Source organism: Silene latifolia, unplaced genomic scaffold (assembly GCF_048544455.1).
Source record: "Silene latifolia isolate original U9 population unplaced genomic scaffold, ASM4854445v1 scaffold_317, whole genome shotgun sequence".
Classification (NCBI taxonomy): Eukaryota; Viridiplantae; Streptophyta; class Magnoliopsida; order Caryophyllales; family Caryophyllaceae; genus Silene; species Silene latifolia.
In genome coordinates this window covers 72943-86427 of record NW_027413252.1, presented here as the reverse complement: position 1 = coordinate 86427, position 13485 = coordinate 72943, and the positions used below count along the sequence as shown (strand labels likewise).

The 13485-nt window shown below is 37.3% G+C and overlaps 2 protein-coding genes across 4 annotated transcripts; both read right to left on the bottom strand.

Annotated features, from left to right (window-relative positions):
• Nucleotides 1–356: 356 nt before the first annotated feature.
• Nucleotides 357–2877, bottom strand: LOC141639263 (homeobox-leucine zipper protein PROTODERMAL FACTOR 2-like). The gene is made up of 7 exons (XM_074448421.1): nt 2524–2877; nt 2355–2430; nt 1856–2257; nt 1593–1694; nt 1288–1488; nt 872–1043; nt 357–719 (listed from the first exon to the last, which is right to left on the bottom strand). The coding sequence occupies exons 1-7, from the start codon at nt 2691–2693 to the stop codon at nt 409–411; spliced, it is 1434 nt and encodes a 477-aa protein (XP_074304522.1). The 5' UTR covers nt 2694–2877; the 3' UTR covers nt 357–408.
• Nucleotides 2878–3345: 468 nt separating this feature from the next.
• Nucleotides 3346–6956, bottom strand: LOC141639264 (uncharacterized). 3 transcript variants are annotated; one of them, XM_074448424.1, is made up of 9 exons: nt 6713–6956; nt 5711–5841; nt 5329–5414; nt 5123–5217; nt 4819–4915; nt 4609–4723; nt 4368–4522; nt 4099–4229; nt 3346–3743 (listed from the first exon to the last, which is right to left on the bottom strand). In XM_074448424.1, exons 1-9 carry the CDS (start codon nt 6892–6894, stop codon nt 3740–3742), a joined length of 996 nt encoding a protein of 331 aa, XP_074304525.1. In that variant the 5' UTR covers nt 6895–6956; the 3' UTR covers nt 3346–3739. The 3 variants fall into 3 exon arrangements, with proteins under 3 accessions (XP_074304525.1, XP_074304523.1, XP_074304524.1); XM_074448422.1 differs by having other exon boundaries at nt 4104–4229; XM_074448423.1 differs by having other exon boundaries at nt 4104–4229; nt 5711–5737; nt 6713–6890.
• Between the last annotated feature and the right edge of the window lie 6529 nt (nt 6957–13485).

Sequence of the window (13485 nt, the reverse complement as noted above, 5' to 3'; positions counted from 1 at the left end):
CATTTGTCACACTTTAGATTTCATGCATGCATGAAAGCGTGTGACTTATGGCGGTTGTCCTTTGTTCTCATTGGTTTATAATACCAAAAGAACCTTATCCATCTTTTGTCAAAATATATGCATGTGATAATGTGATACATATATATATATAATACACACATTTGCGCGAGATATTTGACATTTTATAAAGAAAAACGAAAACTCTTATTGTTAATAGTTCTTTGTTCTTGCCTTAGAGATTTCGCGTAATCCAAAGGCTATGGGTCGAAATACTCTAAAGAAAGTGTGTTCAACCCAATTCGATTGGATGTAATATACCACCGTCTTATATAGTTTTCATTTCTGTTTTTATAGTGCCTTTGTATTAGTTGTATTATTGTAATCTATTGTAAATTTGTAATACAAAAACTACAACACAAAGTACATAGTTAAGGTTAGGACGTCGAGCATTGAACATACCTTAATCCGGTTTTTCTCATCGCCCAAGAATCCAAAAACTATCTTAGGCACGAAAGGTAACCGTGTCGAAGTTGTCACAGTGATGAGTGCAGCAGGGCTTTGAGCATCACCTTCTATGGTTCTGATCAAAATATCACCTCCCTTTTTGAATGGCAATGGTTTATACTTGTTATCTTTAGTCGCGCTAAGAGCACCATGAAATTCCCTCCTCATTCTCTGAGCAATCCTATGTAAGCCTTCTCTGTTGAATGGACTGACTTCTGCTTATTGGTAAAATATCACCTCAGCTTTGTTCATCATAATTAAGTACCCTCCCTCCGTCCGAATCATAATAGAGGTAAATAAATGATTGGGACGGAAGGATAATTAACTTCAAATTAATGTGAATAGAGTTTCAGATGGAATATGGTACCTCTCTGAAGGCCACTGAGGCTTTGTTGAATCATAGCATTAAGATTTTGACATTGTCTTGCTAATGTATCGACCCAGTGTTTTGCACTGAGCACGATCCCAGAGTTAACGGCTGAATTGAACAGTGGATGAATGGATTCCATTTGTGCTTCTGTGTGCTCTATCCAAGTGATCTTGAAATCGGTAAGACCGTAAAACAGGAAAACACAATCAGTTATTAAGTACAAAGAAAAAAGTTACACAGGCTTGGCCTCAAAACTAAAGAGCCGAAGTTACATAGGTGGTTGGAGGTTTGGGCAGGGAATATATCATGTCGAAGTGTCAGGAGTCACAATTCAACACACGGCATCAGCCAAAGTGAAGTGAAGCGACAAAGTAACGTAGCTAAATATTTGAGATGGTAAACATAAATCTTGCCTGAGTGTTCCCATCTGGTAAGCCTTGAATTAAACAACCAGAGGGTTTCCTTTTACAGTTCAGTAGCGGGTTATCAATCATACTCTCCAAAGAAATGTCGACAATGATCCACATGTTCCTGGAGAACTCTTTGCAGTATTTTGCAAAGCAACTTTTCCTTGTTTGGAGAAGTGGCGATGGGGCATGGTACTCAGCTATCATCTACAACACCACGGAAAAAATAATTTACTGTAGAATTTTGATGAGTCGAGTATAAATTGATATTGAGTTTGTTTAAAATGGCACGATTACAGAATAGAAATTACCATTTGAAGAGCTCCGTCGTAAGTTCCTAGTGCTCCAGGGGATAGAATTCCTAGAACTGCAGCTCTTGAAAGCATTTCAGAGAACACAAATGACCATAGTCTCTACGAAAACATACCACATTTCAGACCTATTTCTAAGTAGATAATAAATCTTACATCAAAGATGACTTTTTTCGAGTGAAGTCATAAACGATCACAATTATGTGACAAAGATTATAGGTGAAAATTCAAGATAAAAAAAAAAAAAAAAAAAAAAAACATACCACATCCATCAAGATTTCCACAACACAAATTGCAGGCAATTGAATATAACCAATCTCTCGTGATGCTTGGTAACTGTTTGATGACTCCGGTTTTGGCTCTTTGACACCATTATCGAGAAGAGGAATGTCTAATGGTGCATCTACAGCTATGATTCTTATAATCTCGTCCAATGTAGAATCGAGGTTAGGGCTAAATCTCTTTACATACTCTTCATAGTTAAGGACCTCAATCCCTCTATCAGTATCATGTTGCCATAAGGGCTCGCCTTCTGCGAACAATTTGGCAACTTCATCCATGGCATTTTCAGCAAGGTCTTTAATTTTCAGCTTGGTGGTATCCTCAGAAAGCGAGAGCGACGTAAGAAGATCGGTTGCTTGAAACTGCTGACAGAAGTTCCTTGCCTAAACATGGAACATACAAGATGATAATTAGTTCTCTTATACTCCTCTTATTATTATGGATTATGAGCATACATATACTGAGAAGCTGCTTAGTTACCTGCGGCCCGAAACATAGAATATCTGCATGCTGAGGCTCCATCCTATTTCCTGGCAAAGGGAATATCTCCATAGAACTATTAAGAAAACCAAAATGATTAGTGAAGTATCAACTCCTTGGAAGGGAAAAATGAGATGAAAGTAAATAAAGATTTAAAGATTGAATGTACTGTTTAATAGTCGTGAATTCGTTAGAGATCTTCATGAGACGCAAGAGTGAATGAAGTTCGGTAGTTTGTTCATCATCACCTTGGATAATGATGGGGTTTTGGTTATCTACTGGATCACCATAGGCAGAACATTGCATTTCTGCTATTGCCATAATCTTCTCTTCTTCCATGTTTTTAACACTATTATATGTTTTACAAATTAAGAATCAATGCAACCAACTGAAATATATATGTATGATCATTGGTAGATAAACTAACCAACTCAAATGTGTGATTAGAGAAAACCATAAAATGATATATCCTTAAAACAAGACAAATAGTTAGAGGTTTGTGCTGATGTGCCATCTTCTCGGTAACAAAACTCACAGTTTAGGGAGGTTGTTTCCAACTTTGACATTTTCTTTGAGCAAATTTTTCTTAAATTTGTTGTTGGAATTACTTTTTTTTTTTCTTTTTTATCAAACCATTGGCCTGTTGTAGAGAATACGTAGCCATGTTATCATATGTCAGACGCAACAACTAAGTTATGATTTTATGAATTTTTAAAAGTCTTCTTGGTTGCATTTATGATGTCACACTCGTAGGCCGTAGCCATGTTATCCATGTAGCTCTGCGATGATCAAATACACTTCATGAATCCTTACAACCATCGACTATCGATTGAAATGTTGAATTGCTATCCACCTACCCATCTATTGTAGATGGGTGGAACGTTGCAACCATGGTAATTAATAAGTTGCAGTAACGACTAACGGTCACAAACACAATCCCTCGGAACAGTCGCAAATCACAGTACGTACTTTGAGTCTATGACACAATTCAAAGCACAAGTACCTACCTCGGACATTGGTTATGTATTAGTTAATTTTCATAAATATCATTCACAACATAAAATTTCAGTAACCTGAAAAACCTTACACATCCAAAAGATCTTGCCTTAGCACGGGCGACTTCAAACTAACGGGGACTTGATCTTTAACATGACATAACTCTCATAAATCAGGGACGTTTCCGGAATGAAATAGCTTCAAATGCCCCGAGGAATCTAGAAGCTGACCGATTCTCTGAAAAGCAGCAGTCAAAGTGGCAGTGGTTTTGCAGAAAGCAAACCTCACATACCTTCTCTGGTAGGCTTCTGCAGGGAACTTTGTATGAAAAAATCCACAGCCCGGCACTGCTACTACGCCTGCTTGTGTTATTAGTTCTTCTACAAAGTCTACCTGCAACATAGTGGTGCCTTTTAGGAATGGTTTGCTGCAAATCTTAGAATTTTACACAGGTTTAGTGAGATTTATCATACAAAGGTCTAATGTTTTGTATGCTGAAAAGTGAAATAAAACGACAAAGGAAACATAAACAGCAGGGCCTCAAATGAACGAGACACTAATAGCTAGTTTTTTACCCCTTCAATCTTATTTATGCGGTCTCAATTTCCTTTTTGTCCATCCCAAATAATCGGAAGGGTGAAAATGATATTTCACCACATAATCTTAAATATAATGAGCACCAAATACATTTTTCGACAACAGCTTTATAATAGGAGTACCAGACAAGAAGAATAGATTGTGACAAGACCTTACATCAGAGTATGCATAATCCTTGTGCAGCTCAGCAAATATGAAGAATGAACCCTGAGGCTTAAAATGTGTCTGAAAACCGATCCCATCAAGGAATTCAACTACGAGGTTCCTCCTTGATTCATAATCCTATGCCAAAAAAAGAAGTACGACCACTGAGAAAGAGAACCAAGAGAAAGCAAAGCCCCCAAAAAAAAAATGACGAAATTTATTCATGGGCACCCAAACATAAAATTCAGGAAGTCTGTTCATGGACAGAGAGATTACTTGTTTAAGTGACTCGAAGTATTCGGGAGGACTCTGCAAAGCTGTCAAGGCAGCTTCCTGGAAAGGCGCTGGCGCAGAATCTGTAAGTCTTATATGGATGTTTCTTATAGCATCAGCAATACAAGCAGGGGCAATGGCCCATCCAACTCTCCAACCTAATACAATTAATATCAAATATGACAAATAATGACTTGTCTCACAGAAAAAGTAGACATTGTTAAGATTAGACCCTCGGGATTACCTGTCACAGAGTACGTCTTGGACAAGGAGGATGTGATAATGGTTCGCTCTTGCATACCTGGAAGTGAAGCAAGGGAAATATGTCTTGTATTCTCGTATGTTATGTGCTCATAAACCTATAGGTACACGAATTGTTCAATATACACTTAAAACACAAAGAACATAAATACAACAGCATTATCCTAGCTGATACACAGCGGCATTATCATACTTCATCTGTAACAGCAAGGCAGTCATTTCTAAGGCAAGCTTCAGCAATCATTTCCAGCTCATCTAGCCCGAACACTTTACCTGTTGGATTATGAGGGCTGTGTCATTTTGTATCAGTATATCTTTATGAAAATTATTATTCACGAATCATAACTTATGTATTTATCATGATCAGCTCCAATTTAAAAGTATTACAGTATAGACACTACTCGTACTAAACTAATATAATCAATCCATTCTTTAAAAAGGTATTCAAATTCCTACTTATTCCTCATCGCCAAGAAAACAGTTGAAAATCTGCCAACCTGTTCATTATTATTGCTTTGGTTTTGACAGTACAAGCCTTCATGAGTTTCTCTTGGTTGAGAGTCCACAGAGGAGGGTCCAAGGGCACAAATATCTGGCCGGTGAAGTCATCACACAATAAAGAAGAATGTAAGTTTGAATCACAATAAGTCAAACACTAATCACTGATTCTCCAAAATAACTGTTAAAACTCAAAAGGGCTTACAGGCACTCCTCCTGCCATACGAATGCAAGCTTCATATGTTTCATATGACGGATCAAACACGATAACTTCATCACCTCGATCAAGCACTGGACAAGGCAAATGCAGAGAATGAGTGATTCATTCATTTTTTTTAATAGTCCTTGTGAAAAGTTGTGTATGTTTCTTCAAGCAAGTATCATAGTCATGCTTCATTTCATTACAGTCTACCAATTTACCCCTAAGCACTTAACTGAACTGGTGAGTGATGAGGGGTGTGAATGCAACAAGGTTAAAACTCAAGCGGAAGACTGTTCCGACATTTGTGGCCCTACCCGGCTCGTACTCGAGATAAACACAAACTAAAAAAAAAAAGTACATTCTATCAAAGAAGGATTGTACTTACAGGCAAACATTGCAGCAGAAAATGCTTCTGTTTGTCCACAGCAAATCACAATGTCAGTCAAAGGGTCAACCTCCAAACCGTGCATGTCTTTCATGTTCATAGCAACATAGTCACAGATTTCCTGCACATGCCTGGAAATCCACACCTACTTTTATTTTCATACACTAGGATTCTACAATCTCTACTAAACGAGCCACCGGACCGGAGTAGAATTTGACTGTGAAGAGTTTCATAAATTGTATACTCCATCCATCCCGATTATTTGTTTACCTTTGTTTTTGACACAAACACCACGGAAGGGACCATTTGTAGATATTGTTAATTGAATGACAAGTAGATCAAAATGCATGTGCATGCTCAAATTACACATAAAAAGCATTTCAAAATAGAAAGGTAGACAAATGAATGAGACGTCCTAAGATGAAATAGTCAAACAAATGATTGAGACGGAGAGAGTATAAGAATAATGTGCACGTTAAAAGGAAAAATGTGCTCCAGTTTCATTCCAAATTGAAACCACTCTATTGCAGACAAGGTAAAACCAATCTAATAACACCCACGATTTTCGCTACAAAATAGAATTATTCTACTATGATCATAAACTATTATGAGTACACTCCCTCCGATTCTCAGGAATTGTCCCATTTCATTTGGGCGCTAGGATTAAGTAAACACATGGGGTGAACTTAAAGGTGAGGTTCACCTTATAAAAAGCACAAATTCTCCCTTGTAAATCATTTGTTTACCTTTGTTTTTGACACAAAGACCAATGAGAGGGGAGGCTCAATATAGAAAGGACACTAATAGGTAAACAAATGACCGACTCCCTAAAGACACTAATAGCGCCATTTCATCCAAATTTCTTGTGGGCACCGCACTATTACGGGGTACTCCCACCGATTCTTAGGAATTGCGCCATTTTATTTGCACGGAAACAAAAATAAGAAGAAACCATGATGGCAAATAAAAAAAAATGAAGAAAAAGAGAGGGAAGTGGGAAACCTGTATTGGTTGAAGTCAGAGTTGATGGCAGAAACGGCAGCGTTTTTGAGGAAGGAAGGAGCAGAGAAGTCAGGGAAGCCCTCGGCAAGATTGATGGCATTACAACGTTGAGCAAGATGTGATAATTGTTGGATTGGTGATGGTTTTGATGATTTTGCATAACTTGATAACTTCTCTTCCATTCTTGTTTTTCTAGCTTATCTTCCAACTTTGTGTCGCTCGTACCCGATAGAAATCCATCTATGAAAAAAAAAAAAAAACTCCTCATCTAGTCCGGTTATTTGTTTACCGATTTTTTATTCACTAAGGGTAAGATTATTGGTAGTCTTGAGACAAGACTTTGTTAAGTCTTGAGACAAGACTTACCCAAGAGACCAAGACTACCAATAGTCTACCGTAGTCTTTACAAAGTCTTAACAAAGTCTCAAGTTGAGTCTTAGACTCAACTTAAGACTTTGGGTGAGTCTTGACCCCACCTTAAAGAAAAATTATCCAATGGGTGAATAACATGTGTCCTTTCTTTTTGTAAAAAAAATAAAGTGGAGTGAAAAAGTAGAGTCTGGGGTGAGTCTGACGGATAATATATAAAGTCTGAGATGAGTCTGAACAATAAAGAAATAATAAAAGTTAGTGAAAAGCTGATGTGGCAGAATCTTAAGACTTGGGAGGATCTGACTGATAATCTCACCCTAACAACCTACACAAATTATCCTCTTCCTTTTTTTTATCTTTGTGTCAAAACAAAAACTTACATAAATGAATGGGTGTGTGCGCGAGCAACGGGGGTGTGAGATCCAACAACCGCGGAAGTTATGGCGATCTTACATGAATTGAAGGAAGTTAGAAGAGTTGGGGAACGAAATATTATCATTGAAAGTGATTGTCAAGTGGATATTAGCGCCATTATCGCCAGGAAGCGGGATCGTAGTGACATTTTTTGTGTTTTTGATGAAATTTACAATATTTGTTCTAGTTTTGATGTTGTTTCCTTCTCTTTTGTTCGTAGGAATTTTAATAGAGTAGTTTATAGTTTAGCGCATTTTATTTCTGAGGAGTCGGGTCGTCGTTTCTGGACTATAGACATCCCACCTGTGACCTGACATTGTTATTTTGGTTGATGTTGATTTATGTAATGATTAATTGAACCCTTTATGGGTTTTCTTCACAAAAAATGACCGTAATAAAAGAAATACTACGGAGTAATTCATTTTCAGTAAGTTTATTTTTTTATTAGGGATAATATTTTTTTCGTGTTAATTTTCATTGACTTGTCTTTAGACTAAAACAAATCACAAAACTAATTCGCTTAAAGTCTAACGTTACAATTTCTCTATTTTAATCAAATTTCTTTGATTGATTGAAGTGCATAAATTGGTTCATTAATTAGAGTTTAATGATTAAATTAATGTTCGTTTTTTTTAGTAAATAAGGGTGGGATTTTTTAGGGTGAGAAAGTGGGTTGGGTGGTGGTCATTCAGTTAGGTGACGTGCTGGTGGAAATCATGAGGGTGGTCATCGTAAGATGGTGGTTGGTGTGAGGATAGGCGACATCGTGGCGTGCGTAGTGGGTTGCGTGAAAAAACGTAAGGTATTGAATGTTGATGGCCGGATCGCGAACGGGGATGGTTTGGTGTGTCACCGGATGGATTGACGCTGGTGGGTGACGTGAGGGACCGAAGGCGGTTGGTGGTCGGGGATTGGTATGACAGAGGTTGGGGCTGAGAGGGTCGTAGTAATACGTCATTCCTCTTTTCTTTTTTTCTTCTACGTAGTAGACATTACGATGAAGTTGAAATTTTTTCCTAAAAACTTTCCAACGCAATATGTTTGTATAACATTGTTGTGTTTGATTCTTTGAAAAGAGAAAATATATTTTCTTTATGTAACGATTGGATTCGTAAAAGAGTACTGCGTAGATCTTGGATTGTGCATTATTAAGTAAAGATGGATGTCTTACTCTTTGTGTCTTTGGTTGTGTGTGTACTGGTTCTACAATGGTTGTACATTGGTCATGCGTTAGTTGTGTAATGTGTTGCTAATATTGGTTTTACTAATGATGATACGTATGTTAGGTCGTGGGCTTTAACTAGGATACCGACATGTGGTACTGTGGTAGAGGGCCAGTTGACCACGGTCCTCTTTATTGGTTTTTCATTTATCTACCTTTAGAGTTGGATCTAGAAAGGCGTGCACACTCAAACACTAAGGCGGTAGTTATTGGTTATTGGTTATTAGTTATTGGATTGAAAATACTAGCTAGTCTACTGGTTTGATATGGTTGTGGTGATTGTCACGTGTTATGTGGTGATTGACACGTGTCATGTGTTGAGTTATGTTTATACGAGTATGAGTTTATTCTTATCAACTTGTGTTTTGATAAGTTATATGTGATTATGCATGTCCTCTCAAATCCTTTCTACACTGCTCGTCTGTGATGGTTTCATATGACATTTGTCGGTGATATTGGGGAGTAGACGAGTAGTGTTCCACATGGGTGATATGAGATAGTTGGTCGTTGTGATTACTTGTTCAGGCATGGCCAAGCGCGAGACTATATTCTGTTAGCGATGTGACTACCGAGTAGATTATTGTTATTAAGCACTAAACTTGTAGTCCACTAGAATGTTTAAATATCTTGCTTTAGACTTCCATTGTTAGTTTGCTATTTATTTTGGACTTAAAACTTTGTAACTTTGGTATTTTGTTAATTATCTAGTAACTCTTGTAATGTTGTTAATTTTGATAGTACTACCATAGGTTACTCCGTGATGGTAATAAGCCTTGTTATTCAGGATTGTCGTGTTTAAGGCACCTGAATAGTCGAGTGTTACATAAGTAATGTCAACCGCCCGAATTCATCCTATTAACGACAATAGAAAATATGTATAGTACCAAATATTTGAAGCAAAATAATGCATTTTATCAAACCATAAAAAATGTTATAATTTATCTATGTTGTATATAAGTTTATGTTGTATATAAGTTTATCAAATTTTAATTTCCTAAAACAATAACAATGCTTACTAATATTTAATTACTAAATTGCGATAACTCAACCCATTGACAATAAAGTGAAATTAATTACAATTTTCATAGCACAAAATCTTTGATCTTTTTCAGTGATGGAGTTAAGATTCCCTGCTTGGGACGTGAAAAATCTCGAAGGGCGCAAACCGGTAAAGCCATCTAAAGTAAACCTAAAAAAATAGAAAATTTTAACTAAGAAATTCGAAATTTCCAATGTCCAGCGTTGGCACGCAAGTGCCCTGATTAACCTCTAAATTCACCACTGATTTTTTTAGTCATAAAAATATACGCAGAAGAGAAAAATAGATATATTCAAATAAGCGATTCATAACTCATTATAGCAACTTTTTTACCATTAGACGTTCTATTTGACTATAGTATAAGAAATGAGTGGGTGTTCATGAGAGAAGGTATTTAGGGTGAAATAGATAATGTGAAATGTCTTTTTTTTTTTTTTTAAGGAAAGGCTTTACATAGGACAATGGAGTAAAAGAGGGAGGAAGTCAGGGTGAAGTTGTGAAAATGCGTGAAATTTGGAGGAGTTACGACAATGAGGTGTTGAAATATAAACGTGAATGAAGGCCGTTTGAAGGGGATGCCATTAAACAAGTATTATATGTATGATATGGACAGGACTGAGTTAGTTAGATAACAACCTACTCAAGTTAGTCAAAGTTAGTTATGAGCTGGTCTAAGTTAGTTACAAATTAGAATCAAAGATTGGTTGTTATTAGTATAAATACCATATCCTATTGTCATTGTAACATAAGATTTCTGATAATAATAATTTCAGTTTATACATCAATAATCTCTAAATCATTGTTTCATATGGTATCAGGAGAGTTTCTGATCCTGTTAAAAACAAGTAAAGTCTTGACAAACAGATCAAGATTACAATAAAATCACGTTTCCGCATTCATCAAAGTTCTTGATAATATTAGTACATCTTCATCGTGTTCATCACAATACTCATCAAATCATCATCTTCTTACATCATATTTTTCTTTTCTTTTCTTCACAAAATTCTTAATCTCATATCACAATGCCTGACGATTCTTCACCTCGTCCTTCCACTTATGATTACTTTGAAGATCCCTTGTTTCTATCTTCATCAGATCATCCTACTGCTACTCTAGCATCGTTTCAGTTTGAAGGTCATGATTTCCTCGGTTGGAAGAGGGAGGTTTATATGTCTTCAACCTCGAAGAATAAAGATGGTTTCTTGAATGGTACTTGTACCAAGCCACCTATCACTGACAAGAAATTCAAACAGTGGTTCAGATCAGATTTGATGGTCACCAAATGGATTCTGAATTCTCTTGATAAATCGATCAAGGAGAATCTCAAATTTGTTAAGTCTGCAGAAGAACTGTCGGCAGAACTGATTGAACGATATGGTACTGCCAATGCCATTGAAATTTATCAGCTCAAGAAAGATTTAACTGTTGTCAGTCAAGAGAATTTGTCATTGGTGGATTATTACAGTAAGATGAAGTTTTTGTGGGAGACTCTTGACAGTGTGGATCCTATTCTCACATGCACCTGTGGTAAACTTGATCTTTGTACATGTACCTTGATCAAGAAGATTATTGCTCGAGAAAATAATGGGAAATTAATTCAATTTCTCATGGGATTAAACAAGGGATATGATACAATCAGAACCCAAGTCTTATCAATGGAGCCACTTCCTACTATGAACAAAGTTTTGGGTCTCCTGCAGAAGATTGAAAGGCAGAACCAAATCACAGATGGTATTGAAGCTTTGACTGAGATAACTGCTTATGCTGCTGGTGTTCAAGAAAATAATTTGAAGTCTGGTTCTCAGAAAATTCAGGGTGCATCTCAGTCTTTGATGTTTCAAGATTTTGTACTCATTGTAATGTCAAGTCTCATGATACAAGCGATTGTTTCTGGCTTCACAAATGTCCTCACTGTAAAAAGAATGGTCACAAGCCTGCTAATTGTTACAATATCAGAGGGTTTCCCAGTGACAGGAACAATAAGGGTAAAGGCAAGGGTGGTTATGGTAATAAATCTGGTAATCAGAAGTATGGTAGCAAGCAGTCTGCAAATAATGTTGATCTCTTGGACGAGGATTCTCCTTTTGATGATACTGATCAACAGAATGGATCTCAGCATGGGCATGGGTCATCTGCTTTTGATTCCAGTATGATTGATGGACTTGTTAGTTCTGTGATTGATCAAGTAATGAAGAGAATTACTGATGATAAATCACATATATCACATTCAAATTTTGAAGGTATGGTTTCTAATTTTTCTCAAGTTTTTTCAGTAAATTCTATTAAGCATTTTCATGACTGGATTATTGATGTAACACCCCCATACTCCAAGTGCCTTACCAGGACCACTCAGGTATGAAGACATTACCATCTCGGTTACCCGAGGCAATGATAATCAAACAACAATAACGAAACAACATTTATTATAAATAGTTTAACGAATAGTTACAATCCATTAAACCAATTAAAAGTGCAATACATTATTCTCAAACGATGTCTAACTGAAATGTAAATAAACTAAGGCTACAAATGAAGACTCCTATCATCATGTCGTGGCATCCCACTATCCCAAGATACTCATCTCAATACCCGCTCAATATCTGCTCACCATCCCCGAATGGATCACCGCAGTTTTACAAAACAACACCGGGTCGACTAATCACACAATCAATATAGATAACAATAATAAGATAAACAGACAATTGAATCACAATCACACACACACACACACCACCAACTCCCATCATCTCAATCACCGACCGTCCACCGGACCAGCCATTACAGGGGGGGACCGCAGGCCGTTCCCATCTAAGCCCCGCTCATCATACGAGCGATAACCCCGTCCCATTAATGTGCACATCCCCTTCCGTGGCGGGTTCCACGAAGGGCGAAACTAGGCGTGAAGTCACTCCCGCAAGTGACCCCACTCACCGAGAACGCATCTCGAGAACCATCAACAAAGAATCACAACCACAAACACAAGACAATCATTATATCAAACAACCAAGTACAACACATCACCAATATCCCATTATGGGACTAATACCGAGTAGAAATCCTACCGGAAAGCACAACAAGCGGACGGTATCTACAAATTTGTATCAAAAAGCCTCTTCTACGAACCCTCCTCCTATCATATAACACATAAAGACTACACATCACATACTACACACAAAACCCCCAATCCCTAAATTAGGGTTTAACCAATCTCAACAAAACATTATAAAAATTATGTTAAAAGCTTACCCTCGACGCAAGGAACTCAACGATACGAATTACGACAAGAACTGACCGTCTGAACTCCGGGAATTGCTAAGAATGCGATTAGGAAGATGAACTGGCTGCTTTCTCTCTTAAACAAGGTTTTAGGTTTTGTAAAAGTGATTTAAAACAATGACGATTATGTTTAAATACCTTAATCGCATAATTAACAAAACCCGAGAAAACTCCCCGTAAACCGGACACTCGATCGAGTACCCAAGGTACTCGATCGAGTACCCCTTACTCGATCGAGTACCCCACTACTCGATCGAGTACCCAACAGTCGAAACTATTTTATTTCGCAACTTACCCTTACTCGACAGAGTAAGGGCTACTCGATAGAGTACCCCAAGACTTATAAATACGGAGTATTACAGTCTTCCCTCCTTAAAAGGAACTTCGTCCTCGAAGTTCAAACCACTACTAAACAAAGGTACTCCCCTAACATTCCCGACTCAGCAACCG